This window comes from Chroicocephalus ridibundus, chromosome 1 (assembly GCF_963924245.1).
Source record: "Chroicocephalus ridibundus chromosome 1, bChrRid1.1, whole genome shotgun sequence".
Classification (NCBI taxonomy): Eukaryota; Metazoa; Chordata; class Aves; order Charadriiformes; family Laridae; genus Chroicocephalus; species Chroicocephalus ridibundus.
The window spans coordinates 10,797,828-10,818,334 of record NC_086284.1 but is presented as its reverse complement, the minus strand read 5'-3'; the positions used below and the strand labels follow the sequence as shown (position 1 = coordinate 10,818,334).

The window sequence follows — 20,507 nt, the reverse complement described above, 5'->3', positions numbered from 1 at the left end:
CCGGGGCCCCGGGCCGCAGTGGTGGACGTTCATGATGAAGATGGTCAGCGCGGTGGAGGCCGTGATCATGGTCATGGTGGCGATGTAGTACTTCCCTGCGTGGGTAATGGGTGGTGATGCCGCGGTGGGGTGGGGAGAGACCTGTGCCCACCTCCCCCCATCGAAACCCCCCCTGGCATGGGGGGGTGCCCACCACCCCGGTGCAGACGCCCTGGTCCCATGGGAGGGTCCTGGGTGCCATCAAGGCTCACCGATGAACGGGACGCTCTCCGAGGGCTGCGTGCTCTCCACCACCAGCAGCTGGAAGACGGTGAGGGCCAGCAGCACTGTCACCCCCAGTGAGACCTTCTCCCCGGAGTCGGCCGGCAGGTAGAAGCCAAGGGGTGCCAGGAAGGAGACCATGATGCAGGGCAGGAGCAGGCTGAAGATGTGAACATAGTGACCAAGGATGAGGAAAAGGCTGAGGTACTTAATGCAGTCTTTGCCTCAGTCTTCAGCAGTAGGACCAGTTGTTCCCTGAGTACCCAGACCCCTGAGCTAGAAGACAGGGATGGGGAGCAGAATGAAGCCCCTGTAATCCAAAGGGAAACGGTGAGGGACCTGCTTCAGCACCTGGAGCTGCACAAATCTATGGGGCCGGATGGGATCCACCCAAGGGTATTGAAAGAGCTGGCGGAAGTGCTCGCCAGGCCACTTTGCATCATTTATGAGCAGTCCTGGACAACCGGGGAGGTCCCAGCTGACTGGAGGTTAGCAAATGTGACACCCATCCACAAGAAGGGCCGGAAGGAGGATCCGGGGAACTACAGGCCAGTCAGTCTGACCTCGGTGCCTGGGAAGGTCATGGAACAGATCCTCCTCAGTGCCATTACACGGCACATGCAGGAGAACAGGGTGATCAGGCCCAGTCAGCATGGGTTTGTGAAGGGCAGGTCATGCCTATCAAACCTAATATCCTTCTACGATAAGGTGACCCACTTAGTGGATGAGGGAAAAGCTGTGGATGTTATCTACTTGGACTTTTGCAAAGCTTTTGACACCGTTTCCCACAGCATTCTCCTGGAGAAACTGGCTGCTCATGGCCTGGACAGGTGTACTCTTCGCTGGGTAAAAAACTGGCTGGATGGCCGTGCCCAGAGAGTGGTGGTAAATGGAGTTCAATCCAGTTGGTGTCCGGTCACAAGTGGTGTCCCCCAGGGCTCGGTGCTGGGGCCGGTTCTCTTTAATATCTTTATCAATGATCTGGATGAGGGGATCGAATGCACCCTCCGTAAGTTTGCAGATGACACTAAGCTGGGCGGGCGTGTTGATCTGCTTGAGGGGAGGTTGGCTCTGCAGAGGGATGTGGACAGGCTGGACCGATGGGCTGAGACCAATGGTATGAGGTTCAACAAGGCCAAGTGCCGGGTCCTGCACTTGGGTCACAACAACCCCATGCAGCGCTACAGGATTGGGGCAGAATGGCTCGAAAGCAGCTCGACAGAAAAGGACTTGGGAGTGTTGGTTGACAGCCGGCTGAATATGAGCCAGCAGTGTGCCCAGGTGGCCAAGAAGGCCAACAGCATCCTAGCCTGTATCAAGAATAGTGTGGTGAGCCGGACTAGGGAAGTGATCATCCCCCTGTACTCGGCACTGGTGAGGCCCCACCTCGAGTACTGCGTTCAGTTTTGGGCCCCTCGCTACAGGAGGGACATTGAGGTGTTGGAGCGTGTCCAGAGAAGGGCTACAAAGCTGGTGAGGGGCCTGGAGGACAAACCTTATGAGGAACGACTGAGGGAGCTGGGGTTGTTTAGCCTGGAGAAGAGGAGGCTGAGGGGAGACCTTATCACCCTCTACAACTACCTGAAAGGAGGTTGTAGAGAGATGGGGGCTGACCTCTTCTCCCTGGTGACAAGTGATAGGACGAGGGGAAATGGGTTCAAGTTACGTCAGGGGAGGTTTAGATTAGATATTAGGAGACATTTTTACACTGAAAGGGTTATTAAACATTGGAATAGACTGCCCAGGGAGGTGGTGGATTCACCATCTCTGGAGGTGTTTAAAAAAAGGGTAGATGGGGCACTGAGGGACATGGTTTAGAAGTGGCTCTTGTCAGGGTAGGCTAAAGGTTGGACTCGATGATCTTAAAGGTCCCTTCCAACCTCAACAATTCTATGATTCTATTCTATGATTCTATGACAGGCTGAGAGAGTTGGGCGCGTTCAGGCTGGAGAAAGAAAGGTCCGTGGAGACCTTGGAGCCCCTTCCAGTCCCTCAAGGGTCTCCAGGAAAGCTGGGGAGGGACTCTGGATGAGGGAGGGGAGCCATGGGACGAGGGGGAAGGGATGAAGGGGGGACGAGGGGTGAAGGGGACGAGGGGGGAAGGGGGGGGCCGTGACCTCTCAACCCTTCAGCCGGGGCAGCCCCGGCCGAGTCAGGTTCCCGCTCTCAGGCTCCTCTTCCCTGGCGCTGCTGGATCTTCCATGCTGCAGGACCACAAAGGGCCAAGGGGGGCTCAGGACGAGCCACCCCCATGGGGCACCCGTGGCCACCACTGCCCCTGGGGGCAGTGAGTCCCCAGGGCCATCATGCAGCATTGCCCAGGACCAGCACACTCATGAGGAAGACCATGAGGAAGAAGACCCACATGAAGAAGCGGTCCATCACCTTGGCCACCTTCTTCCACTCGCCGGTCCAGCGCTGGGAGGCTTGGTGATGCCGGCAGCAGCTGGCGACGTAGCCCATGTTCCTCAGCAGGCCATCGTGGTGGCACAGGCAGCAGTCCCGGGGACAGCCCCCTGCCTCGGCACCCACCTCCCCCTCCATGGGGCTCTCCCCCAGCCCCCCAGTGTCCTCCCTGCACGCCTGCCTGCCCAGCACCCGCCGGGGGCTCTTGCAGCTCTCGCCCACCTCGTAGACACAGCAGAGCCGGGCCATGTGGTGGAGGATGAGCCACCTGGCCCAGGGGGGCACGGGCCGGGGCCCCGGGCCGCAGTGGTGGACGTTCATGATGAAGATGGTCAGCGCGGTGGAGGCCGTGATCATGGTCATGGTGGCGATGTAGTACTTCCCTGCGTGGGTAATGGGTGGTGATGCCGCGGTGGGGTGGGGAGAGACCTGTGCCCACCTCCCCCCATCGAAACCCCCCCTGGCATGGGGGGGTGCCCACCACCCCGGTGCAGACGCCCTGGTCCCATGGGAGGGTCCTGGGTGCCATCAAGGCTCACCGATGAACGGGACGCTCTCCGAGGGCTGCGTGCTCTCCACCACCAGCAGCTGGAAGACGGTGAGGGCCAGCAGCACTGTCACCCCCAGTGAGACCTTCTCCCCGGAGTCGGCCGGCAGGTAGAAGCCAAGGGGTGCCAGGAAGGAGACCATGATGCAGGGCAGGAGCAGGCTGAAGATGTGAACATAGTGACCAAGGATGAGGAAAAGGCTGAGGTACTTAATGCAGTCTTTGCCTCAGTCTTCAGCAGTAGGACCAGTTGTTCCCTGAGTACCCAGACCCCTGAGCTAGAAGACAGGGATGGGGAGCAGAATGAAGCCCCTGTAATCCAAAGGGAAACGGTGAGGGACCTGCTTCAGCACCTGGAGCTGCACAAATCTATGGGGCCGGATGGGATCCACCCAAGGGTATTGAAAGAGCTGGCGGAAGTGCTCGCCAGGCCACTTTGCATCATTTATGAGCAGTCCTGGACAACCGGGGAGGTCCCAGCTGACTGGAGGTTAGCAAATGTGACACCCATCCACAAGAAGGGCCGGAAGGAGGATCCGGGGAACTACAGGCCAGTCAGTCTGACCTCGGTGCCTGGGAAGGTCATGGAACAGATCCTCCTCAGTGCCATTACACGGCACATGCAGGAGAACAGGGTGATCAGGCCCAGTCAGCATGGGTTTGTGAAGGGCAGGTCATGCCTATCAAACCTAATATCCTTCTACGATAAGGTGACCCACTTAGTGGATGAGGGAAAAGCTGTGGATGTTATCTACTTGGACTTTTGCAAAGCTTTTGACACCGTTTCCCACAGCATTCTCCTGGAGAAACTGGCTGCTCATGGCCTGGACAGGTGTACTCTTCGCTGGGTAAAAAACTGGCTGGATGGCCGTGCCCAGAGAGTGGTGGTAAATGGAGTTCAATCCAGTTGGTGTCCGGTCACAAGTGGTGTCCCCCAGGGCTCGGTGCTGGGGCCGGTTCTCTTTAATATCTTTATCAATGATCTGGATGAGGGGATCGAATGCACCCTCCGTAAGTTTGCAGATGACACTAAGCTGGGCGGGCGTGTTGATCTGCTTGAGGGGAGGTTGGCTCTGCAGAGGGATGTGGACAGGCTGGACCGATGGGCTGAGACCAATGGTATGAGGTTCAACAAGGCCAAGTGCCGGGTCCTGCACTTGGGTCACAACAACCCCATGCAGCGCTACAGGATTGGGGCAGAGTGGCTCGAAAGCAGCCCGTCAAAAAAGGACCTGGGGGTGTTGGTTGACTGCCGGTTGAATACGAGCCAGCAGTGTGCCCAGGTGGCCAAGAAGGCCAACAGCATCCTAGCCTGTATCAGGAATAGTGTGGTGAGCCGGACTAGGGAAGTGATCATCCCCCTGTCCTCGGCACTGGTGAGGCCCCACCGCGAGTACTGCGTTCAGTTTTGGGCCCCTCGCTACAAGAGGGACATTGAGGTGTTGGAGCGTGTCCAGAGAAGGGCTACAAAGCTGGTGAGGGGTCTGGAGGACAAACCTTATGAAGAACGACTGAGGGAGCTGGGGTTGTTTAGCCTGGAGAAGAGGAGGCTGAGGGGAGACCTTCTCGCTCTCTGCAACTCCCTGAAAGGAGGTTGTAGAGAGATGGGGGCTGACCTCTTCTCCCTGGTGACAAGTGATAGGATGAGAGGAAACGGGTTCAAGTTATGTCAGGGGAGGTTTAGATTGGATATTAGGAAACATTTTTTCACTGAAAGGGTTATTAAACATTGGAATAGGCTGCCCAGGGAGGTGGTGGATTCACCATCCCAGGAGGTGTTTAAAAAAAAGGGTAGATGGGGCACTTAGGGACATGTTTAGAAGTGGCTTTTGTCAGGGTAGGTTAAAGGTTGGACTTGATGATCTTAAAGGTCCCTTCCAACCTCAACGATTCTATGATTCTATGTAGAAGGAGGCGCGGCGGCGGAGGAGCAGCGTGTAGGTGACGTCAGGGTAGGGCTCGGAGCAGCAGCCGTAGGTGATGACGTTCCTCGTGGCCGGTGTTATAGATTGTGGCCCAATAATTGACAGAAACCAGTCCAATTAATCAAATTAGTTTATTAAGCAAGCGGCAGCAAGCAAAACAGTGCTGGGCGGCCGGGGAGTCTTTGCTCCGCCAACGGTGCACACCCACTTCCCAAAAGTAGTTGATTATATACTCTTCTGGTTCCCGTATATGTGTCAATCCTGGTATATTCTGTGTCTGAGCGACGTGTTGCTAGGGGGTCGGTCTTGTCCCGCCTCCTGATGGTGGTGGGGCTGAAGGCTCCTCATCTTTATCAGTGTCCTTGGGGAGACTCTTTTCAGCTTATCTCACAACTTAGCTCTTCCCTTTGAAGTGTTAAAACACACCAGATGCCTGTGATTTAGGCCTTGAGGTATCAAAGTGCCCCAGACAGAACGCTGGATGCCTGCGATTTAAGTATGTGAAGAGTCGAAACACTGTAAGTTTTCACCAGCCTTTAAGAAAGCCTGATTTGATTAACAAACATGATTCTATTTATTACAATCCCCCCCCCCTTTTTTTTTTTTTATTTACCATTTTGTTCATCAAATCTTTGGAGTTCAGCGTGACTTAAAGCTAATGTTTCTTCTATTGCTGGTTCCTGATCTAATGACTCGTATTTAGCCCTGAGAAGCATTAAATGGGCAGCTTCCAGTCTGCCCTTTACAATTTCAATTACTCTGTTCAATATACAAGGGCCAAATGTTAATCCCAAAATTAATAGTAGCATAGGTCCCGCAATGGTAGACAATAGCGTAGTCATCCATGGGGAATAATTGAACCAGGATTCATACCAACTTTGCTGTGCTTCTCTTTCTTTCTTTCTTTTTTCTAATCCTTCTCGTAGTTTTGTCATGGTGTCTCTAACTACTCCAGTGTGATCTGCATATACGCAGCATTCCTCATCCAGAGCAACACACAACCCCCCTTGCTGTGCAAACAATAAGACACCTACAAGATTTAGTAAAATTAAAATTAGAGTGTGGCGAGAAGGGTGGAAACCCGGCCGGCTAATAAGTTTAGTTTGAACACTCACTCCAATTACCCAGTCCTTTTCTGGGTACCCTATCACTCCTCCCGGGGCATTTCGTGCGATTCCCTTGGTTAACACTGAGGCAGTCCTCCCAGTGTCTTTGTACAGTCCCACTCTTTGGGTTCTGTTCTCCACAGCTTTGTACTCCTCTGCCTCGCTCGTCAACTCGGTTGCTTCGAGCCACGAGGGGTATCATCTTCTCGGCAGCAGGGGTAGTCTTCAGGAGAATAAATGCAATTTTTAGTCGCTTGCTTCTGTGCATTTCAGGTGAATCGCACTGAACCCCTTTAAGTGTCTTGCGACAACACACTTTAATAATGTCAATTACAAATGGAGCAGGTTCGCTAGGGTGATAGCAATAGTACTCGGGTTTAATACCCCGTGCAAATATCTCCCGCCATTCACTAGATTGCTCCTGGATTTCACCATTAAATATTTTTATGTTTAGAGCCAATTTGGTGAGCTCACGCTCTTTGTCCCCACAAGGTTGGCAAACCCCTCGAGGGGGTATCCCGTAACGGCAATGGGTCCCCCTCCGTTCTCGACACCCTTTACAAATAAAACAAATAAGAAGGATAACAATTACAGCTCAGAATGTCACACTTGATTCTTATGTCCCCTGTATCACCGTAACCGTACCCCACCGATATGCTGTAGTCGCTCACTTGTACCACAGTTATATGTGTGTCCATTTACAACCTCCGGAAGGCCATCTTCAGATCTCCAGGCGGGCTTGTCACTTCCCAAGAATAGTTTTTTTAATGGTCCTTTTACGCGGCTCGCATGAGTCCAGCCTCTCTCTGCTGTCCGGATGGCTGTTTCTGTGGTGAGTAAAACGAGATAGGGCCCTTCCCAACGGGGGTTAATGAGGACTCTTTCCATGATTTGATTAACACTTTGTCTCCTGGCTTTATGTTATGCATGGCTACATCCAAGGGGGGTCTCTGTACTACTAAGCCCTTATTCCGCAGCTTTACTCTCCTAGCCATGAGTTGAATTATATAAGGTCTAATTTGTGAATTTTCAAGTTGGGGGTGGTCCTGCGGAATTTCTAAATCGTATGGCATCCCATATAACATTTCAAAGGGGGAAATTCCTACATCAGTTTGGGGCTGTGTTCTTATATTCAATAGTGCTAAGGGGAGGCACTTTACCCATGACATCTTAGTTTCTAACATCAATTTTGTGAGCTGTTTCTTTATTTCCCCATTTACTCTTTCTACCTTTCCCGAGCTTTGTGGATGCCAGGGAGTATGATATTCCCATTTTGTCCCCAAAGAGGAGAGAGCTTCCCTTGCTATTTTTGAAACAAAATGGGAGCCCCTATCAGAGTCTATTACCTCAATGGATCCATACCTAGGGATTATATTTTCCAGCAAAGTCTTCACTACGGTTTGAGCGGTGGCTCTAGCTGTCGGGAAAGCTTCCACAAAATGGGTTAGGTGGTCTATGATTACTAATAAGTATTTATGTCGTCCCACCTTTGGAAGTTCAGTGAAGTCTAGCTGGATTTTAGCAAATGGTCTGTGAGCCAGTTCCCTTCCCCCCAGGGCTTTTTCCCCGTAACTGATGTTTATTGACCCTTTTGCATGTCATACATTCGCTAACTATTCTCTTTGCTATATTGTATATACCAATGCACACATACTTTGTGGCAAACTGACCCACTAACGCCTGAGTTCCCCAATGGGTGTTCTCATGGAATTTTTGCATGATTTTCAAAGCCAGAGGTTTGGGGAGAACTTCCCGGCCATCCGGGAGTTTCCACTTTCCTTTTTCTGTCTCCCTGATTCCCATCTGAGTCAGCTTATCTTTTTCCTGCACTGTAAAACTCAGGATTGAGTGAATTTTTCCATGTAGATGGCAATGGCTATACTTGGGGTTGTCACACTCATCATAAATTAGACATCTGCAAGGGACTGCATCGATTCCAAAATCCTTCCAACACTCATAACATGGGAATTCGTCTGATTCCTTTCCACAAGTTATACAGTCCTCCCGAGTTCTTTTAGTCTGGATCACCATTAATGCCGCTCTTTTTGCTTCTTGATCAGCAAGATTGTTTCCTCTGACTAATGGGCTTAATCCTTTTTGGTGTCCTTTTAAATGTACTACGGCTATTCCCGCTGGTCCTCGTAATGCTTGTAAGACCTGGATTATTAATTCCTGGTGTATTAATCCTTTTCCTTGAGAATTTATTAAACCCCTTTCTTCCCAAATTTTTCCAAAAGTATGCACTACGCCAAAGGCATATTTTGAATCCGTATATGTGGTTCCAATTTTACCTTTTAAAAGTTGCAAGGCTCTTAATACAGCACATAGTTCACAAGCCTGTGCAGACCAACTAGGACTTAGAGGTCCTGATTCTATTACACTAAATGTTTTCCCATCAATGATTGCAAATCCTGATTTTCTCTTTCCTTCAACTACCCGGGATGATCCATCTACAAATAGCTTTTCTCCTTCTCCAAGTTCTTCCTCATCTAAATCTGGTCTGATTTTTGTTTGCTCCTCAATGTTGTAAAGACAATCATGACTTATTTTGTCACTCGGCTCCCCATACAAAAACTGTGCTGGATTCTGCACGCTTGTTACCTGGAGTTCCAGTTTGGGAGAGGAAATTAGGATGCCTTTATATTTTAGGAGCCGGGGCATCTGTTATCCGTTTGTCAGCTTTTTGTTGCAAAATTCCCCTGATGTTGTGAGGTGATAATACCCTCAATTCTCCTCCAAAGGTAATTTTATGGGCTTCCTCTACCAAAAGGGCTGCGGCTACTACCACTTGAAGGCAGGCAGGCCAACCCCTACTTACAGGGTCCAGGAGTTTAGATAAGTATCCCACAGGTTTCTTTCTTCCTGCCCATTCTTGTGCTAATACCCCAAATGCGGTCCCTTCATCAACATTGATAAATAGATAAAATGGTTTCTTTACATCTGGCAGGCTCAAGACTGGGGCATTTACTAAATCAGTTTTTAGTGTTTCTAATTGTTTATCATCATCCTCCGACCATTTCAATAATCCATCCTTAGTTAATTTGGTATAGAGGAACTTCACCTTTTTGCTATAGTTCTCAATCCATTGCCTGCAATAGCCAAAGAGACCTAATAATTGCCTAAGCTGTCTTTTAGTTCTAGGAGCCGGTAATGACAATATGCCATTCACCCTTTCGGGGTCTAATTTCTTAGTTCCCTTGCTTAGTCTGTGTCCCAGATATTTTACTTCTTTCTCAACAAATTGTAGTTTTGATTTTGATACCTTCAATCCTTGTAAACTCAAAAAATTTAGTAACTTAATACTTTCCTGCCTCACTTTTTCTTCGCTATCACCAGCTAGGAGCAAATCATCCACATATTGGACCAGTGTGACTCCTTCGCTTAACTCATACCCCTTCAGGATTTGTTCTAAGGCTTGTCCGAACAAGTTCGGAGATTCGGTAAAGCCTTGGGGCAATACCGTCCGCCGTAATTGTTTCCGATGGTTATCTGGGTCTTCCCATTCAAAAGCAAAGTAATCTCGGCAATCTTCTTTGAGAGGGCATGCCCAGAATGCATCCTTCAGATCTATTACACTATACCATTGATTATCGGGCCCTGTTTGACTCAGGAGGGTGTGTGGATTCGCCACCACCGGGAATCTAGCTATTGTTCTCTGGTTAATTTCTCATAAGTCATGTACTAACCTATATTTTCCATCCGGCTTTTTTTTTTTTTTTTTTTTTTACAGGCAGGATGGGAGTATTAAAAGGAGACATACAGGGTTCTAGCAACCCCTTTTCAAGTAATCTTTGGATCTCAGGTTTCAAACCTAGCCTCCCTTCTCTAGGAAGGGGGTATTGTTTTATTCTGACTGGTATTTCTGGGTTCCTTATTGTTACTGAAAAGGGTTCAATATCTAACTTACCTACTGTTTCCGGGGTGTACCAGACTTCAGGATTTATTTTCTCTTCATCTATTACTCGTAAGGGACACAGTTTAATTTTTTTTAGTGTTTCATTTTTTACTTCTAAGCCAATTCCTAATTCAATCATCAAATCTCGGCCCAATAAATTATAGTCTGCTTCAGGCATGAGTAGCAGGGACCCCACCCCTACCTTAGAATGGGTTTCAAAAAACACATCCTTTATTACGGGTATTCCAAAAGGTTCTCCTTTTGCTCCAATAACCTGTATAGTCGCCGAGGATATTTTACATCCTTGGGGCAATTTTTGAACGGTAGATCTTTCTGCTCCCGAGTCCACTAGGAACTCAATTTCTTGTTGCTGGGGACCCACTTTTAGTTTTATCAAGGGCTCTCGTGTTGTTTTTTTTTTTTTTTTTTTCCCTCGGGTTCCCAGCAAATAGAGCCCCTGACACCCGTAGTCTTTGAACATTTTCTCATCCATCATTCTCTTTCTGCAGTCCTTTTTAACATGCCCTTTTCCTCCACAATAGAAACAAACCACAGTTTCCCATTCTCTCCCTCTTAAAGGTTTTTGGGTCTCCTGTCTTATCTGGCGAACTTCAAACCCTTTTCCAGGGGTTGACGTCCTTTGCCCTTCTCTGACTGCAGCTACCAACATTCTGGCTTGTTTCTTATGTATTTCCTCCTCCCTGCGGACATACACTTTCTGGGCTTCCCTTAACAATTCATCCAAACCCCTATCCTGCCAATCCTCCACTTTCTCCAGCTTCTTTCTAATGTCCGTCCATGATTTAGCTACAAATTGGGTTTTTTCCTACCCCCCTGTTTCTTCTCTCTCAAGTGATATAGATTTACTCTAGTCTCTGACCTTATCCACAAGTGTGCATATTCACTCTCCTCCAGGCTAAAGGGTTCCTTAGAATTAACATAAATATGTAAAGCCTGGCATATCCAATCTTCAAAGGACCCAAAAACGGGCCAATACAGGTGGTCACTTCTAATTTGTTTCCCACCCCAAACTTCCATACAATAACGTATCATTTTTGCTTTATCCTTACCCTGCCTAGAAGGGTAATCATCCCAATATTTAATCATTAATCCTAACGAACTGTCTGGCGGTATCTGGGGTAACCTAACCTTAGGCACCGACCCACCCATGGGATCAGAAGGCTTGCTTTTCTTCTGTCCCATCTTCCGGAGTGCCTTCACACACACACACAATCTTTTCCCCCTGTTCCTGGCCCAGTCCCTCGCGGGAGATGGGAACCGCACTACTAAGGGGTCCGCACTTGCTTCGTCCTCAAGTGGACGTCTCACACAGGCACACTCCAGGATACCCAACCCCAACCGAACGGATCACCGGCCTATACTTACTCACTCCTGAGTCTTCGTTCGGGTCTTCGTGCACAAAGTTTACGGGGTTGCCGGCTTTTATTTGCTTGCTGCCGAATTTCGAGTTCGTCGGTAGAGGTTTTGGGTGTAAAAACCCCCAACAGGGGCCGTTTACTCAGCGGGGCGCCCCCCCTGTGAGGTTTACAGCCAAATTGCCTCTATCCGAGTCACGGCACCAAATTTGTTATAGATTGTGGCCCAATAATTGACAGGAACCAGTCCAATTAATCAAATTAGTTTATTAAGCAAGCGGCAGCAAGCAAAACAGCGCTGGGCGGCCGGGGAGTCTTTGCTCCGCCAACGGCGCACACCCACTTCCCGAAAGTAGTTGATTATATACTCTTCTGGTTCCCGTATATGTGTCAATCCTGGTATATTCTGTGTCTGAGCGACGTGTTGCTAGGGGGTCGGTCTTGTCCCGCCTCCTGATGGTGGTGGGGCTGAAGGCTCCTCATCTTTATCAGTGTCCTTGGGGAGACTCTTTTCAGCTTATCTCACAACTTAGCTCTTCCCTTTGAAGTGTTAAAACACACCAGATGCCTGTGATTTAGGCCTTGAGTTATCAAAGTGCCCCAGACAGAAGCCTGGATGCCTGCGATTTAAGTATGTGAAGAGTCGAAACACTGTAAGTTTTCACCAGCCTTTAAGAAAGCCTGATTTGATTAACAAACATGATTCTATTTATTACAGCCGGCATGCCCAGCGCCTCCCACTCCATGTTCTCCACGAAGTCCGTCAGGTCCCCGGTGTGCAGCCGGTTGCGGAGGTCGATCTGGATCCCGTTGTAGGTCCAGGAGCCGAAGGTGAGGCGGCACCGCTGCCCGTCGAAGGGCAAGTAGGAGACATCCACCTTGCAGGAGCTCTTGGTGATGGCGGGCGAGTCCCACGTGATGTGCCCGTCGGAGCGCAGCACCACGTTGGTCTCCACCGAGCCGCCAAAGCCGTCGTCGGCGCTGGGGGAGGGATCGCTGTGGGGCCAGGATGGCCCCAAGCCCCACGTGGGGCAAGGGTCTGCGGGGCCGGGGCCGAGCACTGGTCCCCAACCCCGTGTCCCCTCCCCACGTCACCCCCAGGAAGAGGGGGCTCGCTGCCCCTGGTCACCCCCGGGGTGGCACATCCCAGCTGCCAGGTGGGTGGCACACCAGGCTGATGCCAGCACCTCCTGCCGCCGCCTTCTCACCCAGTCGAGGTGACCGTCTCCCCACATCCCCCACACCAGGACCCCCCCTGCTCCCCGTTGGCAACACCCCCAGCCGCAGCCTCAGCCCCCCCAGCTCCGGGAGCAGCCGGGGGGTGGGGGAGGGCGAGCAGCACCCACTCGTTGTAGAGGATGATGATGTCCGGCCGCCAGACGTAGCTGCTGGGGATGCGGATGCTGTTGATGCCGCCGTAAGCGTCCTTGTCCCAGGCGAGGTGGGTGTCCAGCCAGGCCTGACGGACCCACAGGTAGGAGGTGAGGACCTGGTTCCTCTCCTCCTGCTAAGGGCAGAGGGTGGGGTGGGGGACGGGGACGGGGACAGGGACAGACCTCACTGCCCCCCTGTGGAATAAATACTACATTGGCTAAAAACACAAAAGTACAGCATTGTTCACACAGGAAGGAAAAGTAGAAAATCAAGAGGCTTCTGAGGGAGAAAACAGCCGCAGCTGGCATGAAGAATACAACACCTGTGGTTCCCTGATAAGCTACATGAGGTACGGGACGGGATGCAATTATTCCGCGGCTTTACCTTAGGATGTATAGCGGATACGGGAATGGGATGATACCAGGAAACAGATAAGCTGCCAATTAGCTGCCCGCTCCATACTCGGAGCCAACATTTTGCCAAATTTTCATGAAATGCTGTCCTTTGTGCGAACTTTGCTTGTTAGAATGTCATTATAATACCAAAACACACCTCCACCCCGAAGGCTACCCGCCTCCAAGGTGCGACCGCTCCTTCTTGAGCCTGCGCCCTGAGCTTCTCGTAAACTAGACCTTTAACTGTGAAGCGAGAAAAATTTACACCACTCATGGTAAAAGTATGTACGACTAAAGTCACTCAAACTCCACCTCGAAGATAACAAATAGTAGAGAAATAGCCCGAGAGAGAGGGGAAACCCAGGGAAGACACCATCGCAAAGAATTCCATCACTGGCTTCTGGGAGCAGGCGACGGGCTGAGCCTCTCTTCCCCCCCATAGGGACACCTTTGGGTAAGACCTAGATTATACCGAGGGCTTCCTCGGGAAACTTAGAAATTTCTCTAGAGACTCTCTTTTCTACATGTATAGCCAGGCTGTATCGTTAGAACTTTGTCCCGCGTTTTGTAGATGTAACAATACTTTCATTTGCACGTGCTTTGCAGACAGTGTATTTATCACCGGCTGCCCTAAGAACCTATCTATCTGTTGCTTAAATAAACTGCACTTTTTGAAGTAGCTCGTCCTTTTAGTTTCTCACCGAACGCGACCAAAGACTCGAGAGTGGCCGTGCTAGTTCATGAGCACGACTGGACTGAAGGTGCAGTCCAGTAGTAGTGTATCCATCCAGCCAGCCAGCCAGCCTGTCCAGGGCCCTCTGTAGAGCCTTCCTTCCCTCAAGCCAATCAACACTCCCACCTAGTTTGGTGTCGTCTGCCAACTTACTGAAGGTGCACACAATCCGCTCATCCAGATCATTGATAAAGATATTAAACAAAACTGGCCCCAAAACTGAGCCCTGAGGGACACCACTGGTGACCGGCCACCAAGAGGATTTCACCCCACTAATCACAACTCTCTGGGCATGGCCATCCAGTCAGTTTTTAACCCAGCAAAGAGTACACTTGTCTATGCCACGATTCGCCAGCTTCTCCAGGACAATGCTGTGGGGGACGGTGTCAAAGGCCTTACCAAAGTCCAGAGAGACAACGTCCACAGCCTTCCCCGCATCCAGCAGGCGGCTCACATGGTCATAGAGAGAGATCAGGTTGTTAAGCAGGACCTCCCTTTCCTAAACCCATGCTGGCTGGCCCTGATTCCGTGGCTGCCCTGCACTTGCCGTGAGAGCTCACTCAAGATGATCCTCTCCACGATCTTCCCTGGTACCGACGTCAGGCTCACAGGCCCGTAGTTCCCCGGATCCTCCTTCCGACCCTTCTTGTAGATGGGCGTCACATTAGCCACCCTCCAGTCATCTGGTACCTGCCCTGTTGACCAGGATTGTTGATAAATGATGGAGAGAGGCGTGGTGAGCTCTCTCGCCAGCTCCCTGAGTACTCTTGGGTGAATCAGTCGGGACGGACGAACGACAAGACTCTCCTTGAAGAGTTAAGTTAAGCTCTCTCTTTATTACAAACTTGGCTTTCTTATATATCTAATCTTTTGTTCATGTGTTCTTTCTACGCATTAGCGTAGCTTCCTCAAATAATGTCTGCCCTAGGTTCGTCCATTGCGTTACACTAAATGCCGTAACCGACGTTACTTCTCCTCCCTCTTCCTTTCCCCACAATAGCATTTTTCGCAAGGTCACTTCAGGGAGGATTACGCCCTGCCGCTTTAACAGCAGCGTCCATGTGGAGAGTACAGTCTGCTCTTCCTTAGTTAACTTCTCTCCCATGTCCCCAGTGGCTCACCTACTACAGGTGTCTTCTGAAATATGATCCGGATCCGTCAACAGCTCTGCCCGCTGTCTTCAGCTTCACTGGGCTCCGTCCCCACGACTATTTCCAGTCGTCTTCTTCCTCAGTATCACGTCGGGGTCACCAATTGTCGTTTCAGTCGGGACGGACAAACGACAAGACTCTCCTTGAAAAGTTAAGTTAAGCTCTCTCTTTATTACAAACTTGGCTTTCTTATATATCTAATCTTTTGTTCACGCTCCGTTCACGTGTTCTTTCTACGCTTTCAATTGGTTAGGTTACATAGCACACGCGCTCGTAGCTACAATACGATTGGTTATTGAAATCCTGTTCGCATTGCTCAAAATCTGGCTTCCTCACAGCCTAACTCTCCTTGTTCTCTGAAGCGATCTTCTTCTTTCTCCTTTTTGTTACTTTGCCCTTATATGACGCAACTCGCGGCCTTCTTACGGCTACACTGCAATCTCTATCTCTTCTGTCAAAGGGTCTACGGGCCCGCCGCATCCCCCAACATGTATGTTATTGCATGCCTTAGTAGATTGCTCTGTGTTATGCCCTGTGAGACTAAAATGAACCCAGCAGAAGCGGTCTCTTGAGCAAGGGGGTGGAATATGGGAAAGCAACGGCAGATCGGCGAGGAGGATTGTAAATACACTCAAGGGACTCGCACCTGGGTGCTGGAAAACACATATATCACACCAATCGTTATTCAGTCTCGGGTGCTGGCAAGAAAAACGTTTGGATGACATAAGCCTGTGATGGACTCACAGACACCTCATCTAGCTGCTTGAGGATCTTGGCCTGTTGTGGAAGAAGATCAAAGCACAGTACCAGCAAGAACAGGGAGTCCGCATGCGCTCTTGCTAACGAGGACTCTTTTGCTGCCAAGGATTCGTGATAACAAGGACTCTCTTGCTGCCAAGGATAAGTTTAACAATGCTACTAGTACCGCTATTTCTGAGTTGTTGCTGGATGTAGATAGTATTCGATATGCGATGTTGCAAAACAGAACTGCTACTGATTTTTTGCTTTCAGCTCACAGACACGGTTGTCAAGATTTTAAAGGACTGTATTGTATGAATCTAAGTGACCACTCCAAATCCATCCATGCCCAGTTGCAGGAACTGCACCGACCGAACCAGCAACTTGTGGAGACCACTGGGTGAAATCTCTTTGCTGGATGGACTTGGGGGTGGGGTTGGTTGAAGCAAATTATACTCATTGCCTGTGTGGAAGGAATTTGTCTGTTATGTTTAGTATGCTGTTTGCCGTGTTTAATAAGCATCATACGATCAGTTGTAAATGCCGCTTTGCATCGTACCCTCGTACGAGTTGTAGAATATGTTGCTCTAAAAACTATGTGTGTATCCATGAGAACCCGACCTTCACAGAAGAAGCTAAGACGGGATTACAACAATGGAGTCACGTATCAGACAGCCGCTGTTAGCAAAGCTGGATCATGAGTTTGGTGAGACTCGCTGCATACGCTGGCCACGCGTGCAGCGACTCTGGCCTGTACTTTTCTACTCAGTCCAGTGCAGGAGAGTCTGGTGGGACTTGCTGCGTGCACTGGCCACGCGTGCAGCGGCTCGAGCCTGTACTTCTCCACTCAATCCAGTGCAGGATATAAGGGGGCTGTCTCGGGTCAGAGACGGGGAGAGAGACATGAGCGAGGGGGAGAGAGACATGAGCGCACTTTGAAGATACAGGGGATGCCCTGAAGCACTGTGTCTGCCCCCGCCCCCCCCCCCATAAGTTCTATGTTCATTAACCCCAACAGCTCCGAAGGCATTACAGCATGTTGCAAGATAAGATATAGTCTACTACTGCTGCAAGACGCATTGAACACCTTCCTACAAGAATTTCAACTTTATGCCCTGATAGGACAGTGGGATGATGCACTCGCAAAGAGCCTGACTGCACTAGAGTGGGTATTTTTGCCACATACCTTTTCAAAACCAGTAACTACGATGATTGAAATGTTACCGCGATTGTTTTTCCAGGGTCGTTTGTGCTGTCAGCAGCTTTCTGGAATGGATCCAAGCCACATACATGTCCCCACCAGAAAGGATGACCTTGACCCTTGGTTATCACAAAGTCTTAACCTCCTTAGTACATTATATTGGGCAAATAAATTATTCTTTCCCCTGGCACAGACTATTACAGTCACTTTCACAAATTCCTTTACAGCCGCGCATCCTGCTAGCACCAAAGCCTCTTGATGGCACCTGTTCGGTGTTTGCAGATGGTTCAGGGACACAGTAAAGGCTTTGGACTTATTTCAACAGGAACTGCTAAATGTAGGCAGAATCTCAATGTGTTACTGGTATTGTTCAAAGACTTGAAGGAGCATTTATAAAACAAGTAGAGAACCAATGGTTATTTAGTCTCTTACTGCAATTACTGTTGCTTTTATGAAAAAGACAGTTTCCTTATTTTATTGTCCACATACGCTCTCATAGCTGTTTACTTGGCCCGTTAACTGAGGGAAACACAGTTGCGGATTATCACACTGTTGGTAACAACTCCCAACATTATGCAGCAAGCTAAAATGTCGCATGATTTTTTTTCATCAACATGCGAAGGCATTGAGGAAGCAATTTTCTTTGACACAACAAGAAGCACGTGATACTGTGTGAACGTGTGCCGGTTGTCAGCAGCTGGCTCCTCTGCCATCCTTTGCGGGGGTTAACCCGCGAGGGCTTACACCTGATGAACTTTGGCAATCCGATGTTACGCGCATTATGGAATTTGGACATGTTTCAGTTGATTTGTTTTCACACTTTGTTGTAGCTACTGCTCATACAGGAGAGAAGGCTTGTGATGTTATTCGACATTGGTTGCAATGCATCGCAGTCGTGGGAGTACCGAAAACTATAAAAACTGATAATGAACCAGCTTATGTGTCCGCTAAAGTACAGGTCTTTTTTTTTTTACAGATACGAGGTATTAAACATGTCACCAGTATTCCTCATTCCCCGACTGGGCAAGCAATTGTGGAGCGTATGCATCATACTTTAAAAACCATGCTTGCTAAACAAAAAAGGGGGAATCCCGTAGGTATGACACCTCAAGAGTGAGTGTATAAAGCAACTCATGTTTTAAGTTTTCTAAACATGTCTTCTTTGTCATCCACAGCAGTAGAGCGACATTTTGTAAGAAGTGTTGAATGGCCTGAACAACCGAAGGTGTATTATAAGCACCCTAAATCGGGGTGCATGCTAACCACAGATAATACTGCAACAAATAGAAGTTGTGAGCAAGACAATTCTGTAATGATTTGTACTTCTCATCCGTCTGTTTGCTTCGGCTCAAAATGCAAGTATACAAGAATGTAATCAATCTTGTTGTGTAAAGTTAACGCTAGTAAGGTATAAAACAGCAGTAATATGGACAGGGAATCGGCAAAACGCATTAAAAACACGTCTTTCTCTGTATTGTGATTGGGAGTACAACTCTCAAAGACTTTGTGTTACATCTCTCCCCTGGAATACGTTGCTACATGGCTGAGAAATGGTTAAACACCATCTTCAAGGTGCTTTTGACATGTCGTTGCAAGACAATATTCGTCCTTTACATGACCAGCTAAAAGCTCAAATACTAAACATTCAAGACTTAATGAACCGCAATGTATTTGAAATATTACAAAAGGATTTCTCGTGGGTAAATCCAAAGAAATTGGCTTTCTGGGCTAAATTTAGGAATCTGGGTATTTATTGCCTTAGCAGGGTTCTTCTTGATTCTGTTTTTAATTGTGTTTAGTATGATATATAACCTGCTAAGAGCATCACAACGAGTAGAAGCACAAGTCATGGCCACCTTGTTAATAAATGGTCTGGTGTTAAACAAAAAAGGGGGAGATGGGGCAGATCTACGAGCAGAGGCCTGCGTACGGCCAAAGACACAGTGAGCAGCGCACACAGTAAACACAGAGCCAAGAGAACAGTTCGTACCTTCACTCCATCCTGTGACGACCATATAACGTTCCCGAATCTCAGACAAAGAATAGGGCTAAGTATTCTTCCTTCGCTGGGAACAGCCATGGCATTGAATATGTTGAATAAGATAGGGTGTTGGGCAAGTAAACAGATAAACCTTGCAACTGAAATCATATCTAGCTTGCTCACTGATGTTGATAGCATTCAGCATGCTACGTTGCAAAATCGAGCGGCTATTGATTTTTTGCTGTTAGCTCAGGGTCATGGATGTGAAGATTTTGAAGGTATGTGTTGCATGAACCTTTCCAACCACTCATCATCCATTCATAAGCAGTTGCGGGATCTGAAGGATAACATGTCCAAATTAAAAGTGGTCAAAAAGGTTTCGATGATTGGTTAAGCTCATGGGGTATAACGGGATGGTTATCAGATTTACTAAAGCAAGGGCTCATGCTGTTGTTGGTTATATTACTATTGGTTATGGTAGCCTCGTGTGTTCTCCGCAAAGTGACTGACATGATAGAAAATGCCATGCATAAGGTCTGGCTGGCTCAAGAAGAAAAAGGGGGGATTGTAGGAATGTGTCTGAGAGAAAATGGTCATGTGAGCCAGCCTCCCTACTATGAGAGATTAGAGTAAGAGCAAAACAGGTGGTAGAAGATGGAATTAGTACATGGCAAAAACGGGAACTGAGAAGGCAGAAAACATGTTGTGCTAATGACTAAGCAATTTACTATGCGAATTCTTGTAACCAATCTGCTGTGTGAACGAACTGCATGGACAGCGCGTGGACAGCGTAACTAGCTAATCAGAAATAAGCGAGTCGCATGTACGGCGACAACACAGGGTATAAAAGGTGATGATCTGTGCTTAATAAATGGCTTCTGTTGGTTCACATTGGATCGTCTGGAGGCCAGTTATTTCTCCTCACCTAGCCAGCCTCGGAGCAGATCTCTGGGCGGTAGTCTTAAATAGTCGTTTAGCCCTAAAAAGGACCTGCAACGTATTCAGGAGACATAACACTAGGAACATGCTGGTTTGAGCATCCCAAGGATATTCAAAATTCTCAAAAGCTGTCACGCCTGACCCGAAGGAGAAAAGCCGTTTCCATCAGAGGTGACATGATAAGGGAATGACTGAGACAAAGGGGCTCCAGCAAAGGCTTGTAGAACATCTCTTATCACACAGACAAAAGGACAAACTGATTCCTACTGCATTAGCGTCTGGAAGGGTAGTCATACATTTAACCAGGGCTAATGACATTGAGCAATTTTTTTACCAAAAAGGAAAGAAATCAACCAGTCAGATAATCCCTTTAGGTGTACCATAAAGAGAAGTAAACAGCGGCAGGACATGCGGGAAGAATTTTAGGCGCCTCGCACAGACCGTGAACCCTGGAGTACCCAACCAACGGGAAAGAGGGG

At 48.9% G+C, this 20,507-nt stretch overlaps 1 protein-coding gene across 1 annotated transcript; it reads right to left on the bottom strand.

Moving 5' to 3' along the window:
* Window positions 1-2,565: 2,565 nt before the first annotated feature.
* On the bottom strand, window positions 2,566-13,014 carry LOC134515064 (neuronal acetylcholine receptor subunit alpha-10-like; the record flags this gene model as incomplete). Its single annotated transcript, XM_063333664.1, has 6 exons — window positions 2,566-3,050; window positions 3,207-3,384; window positions 5,119-5,203; window positions 7,148-7,152; window positions 12,233-12,497; window positions 12,863-13,014. Coding segments are annotated over 6 exons (1,170 nt in total), but the record flags the coding sequence as incomplete, so codon positions are not given.
* Between the last annotated feature and the right edge of the window lie 7,493 nt (window positions 13,015-20,507).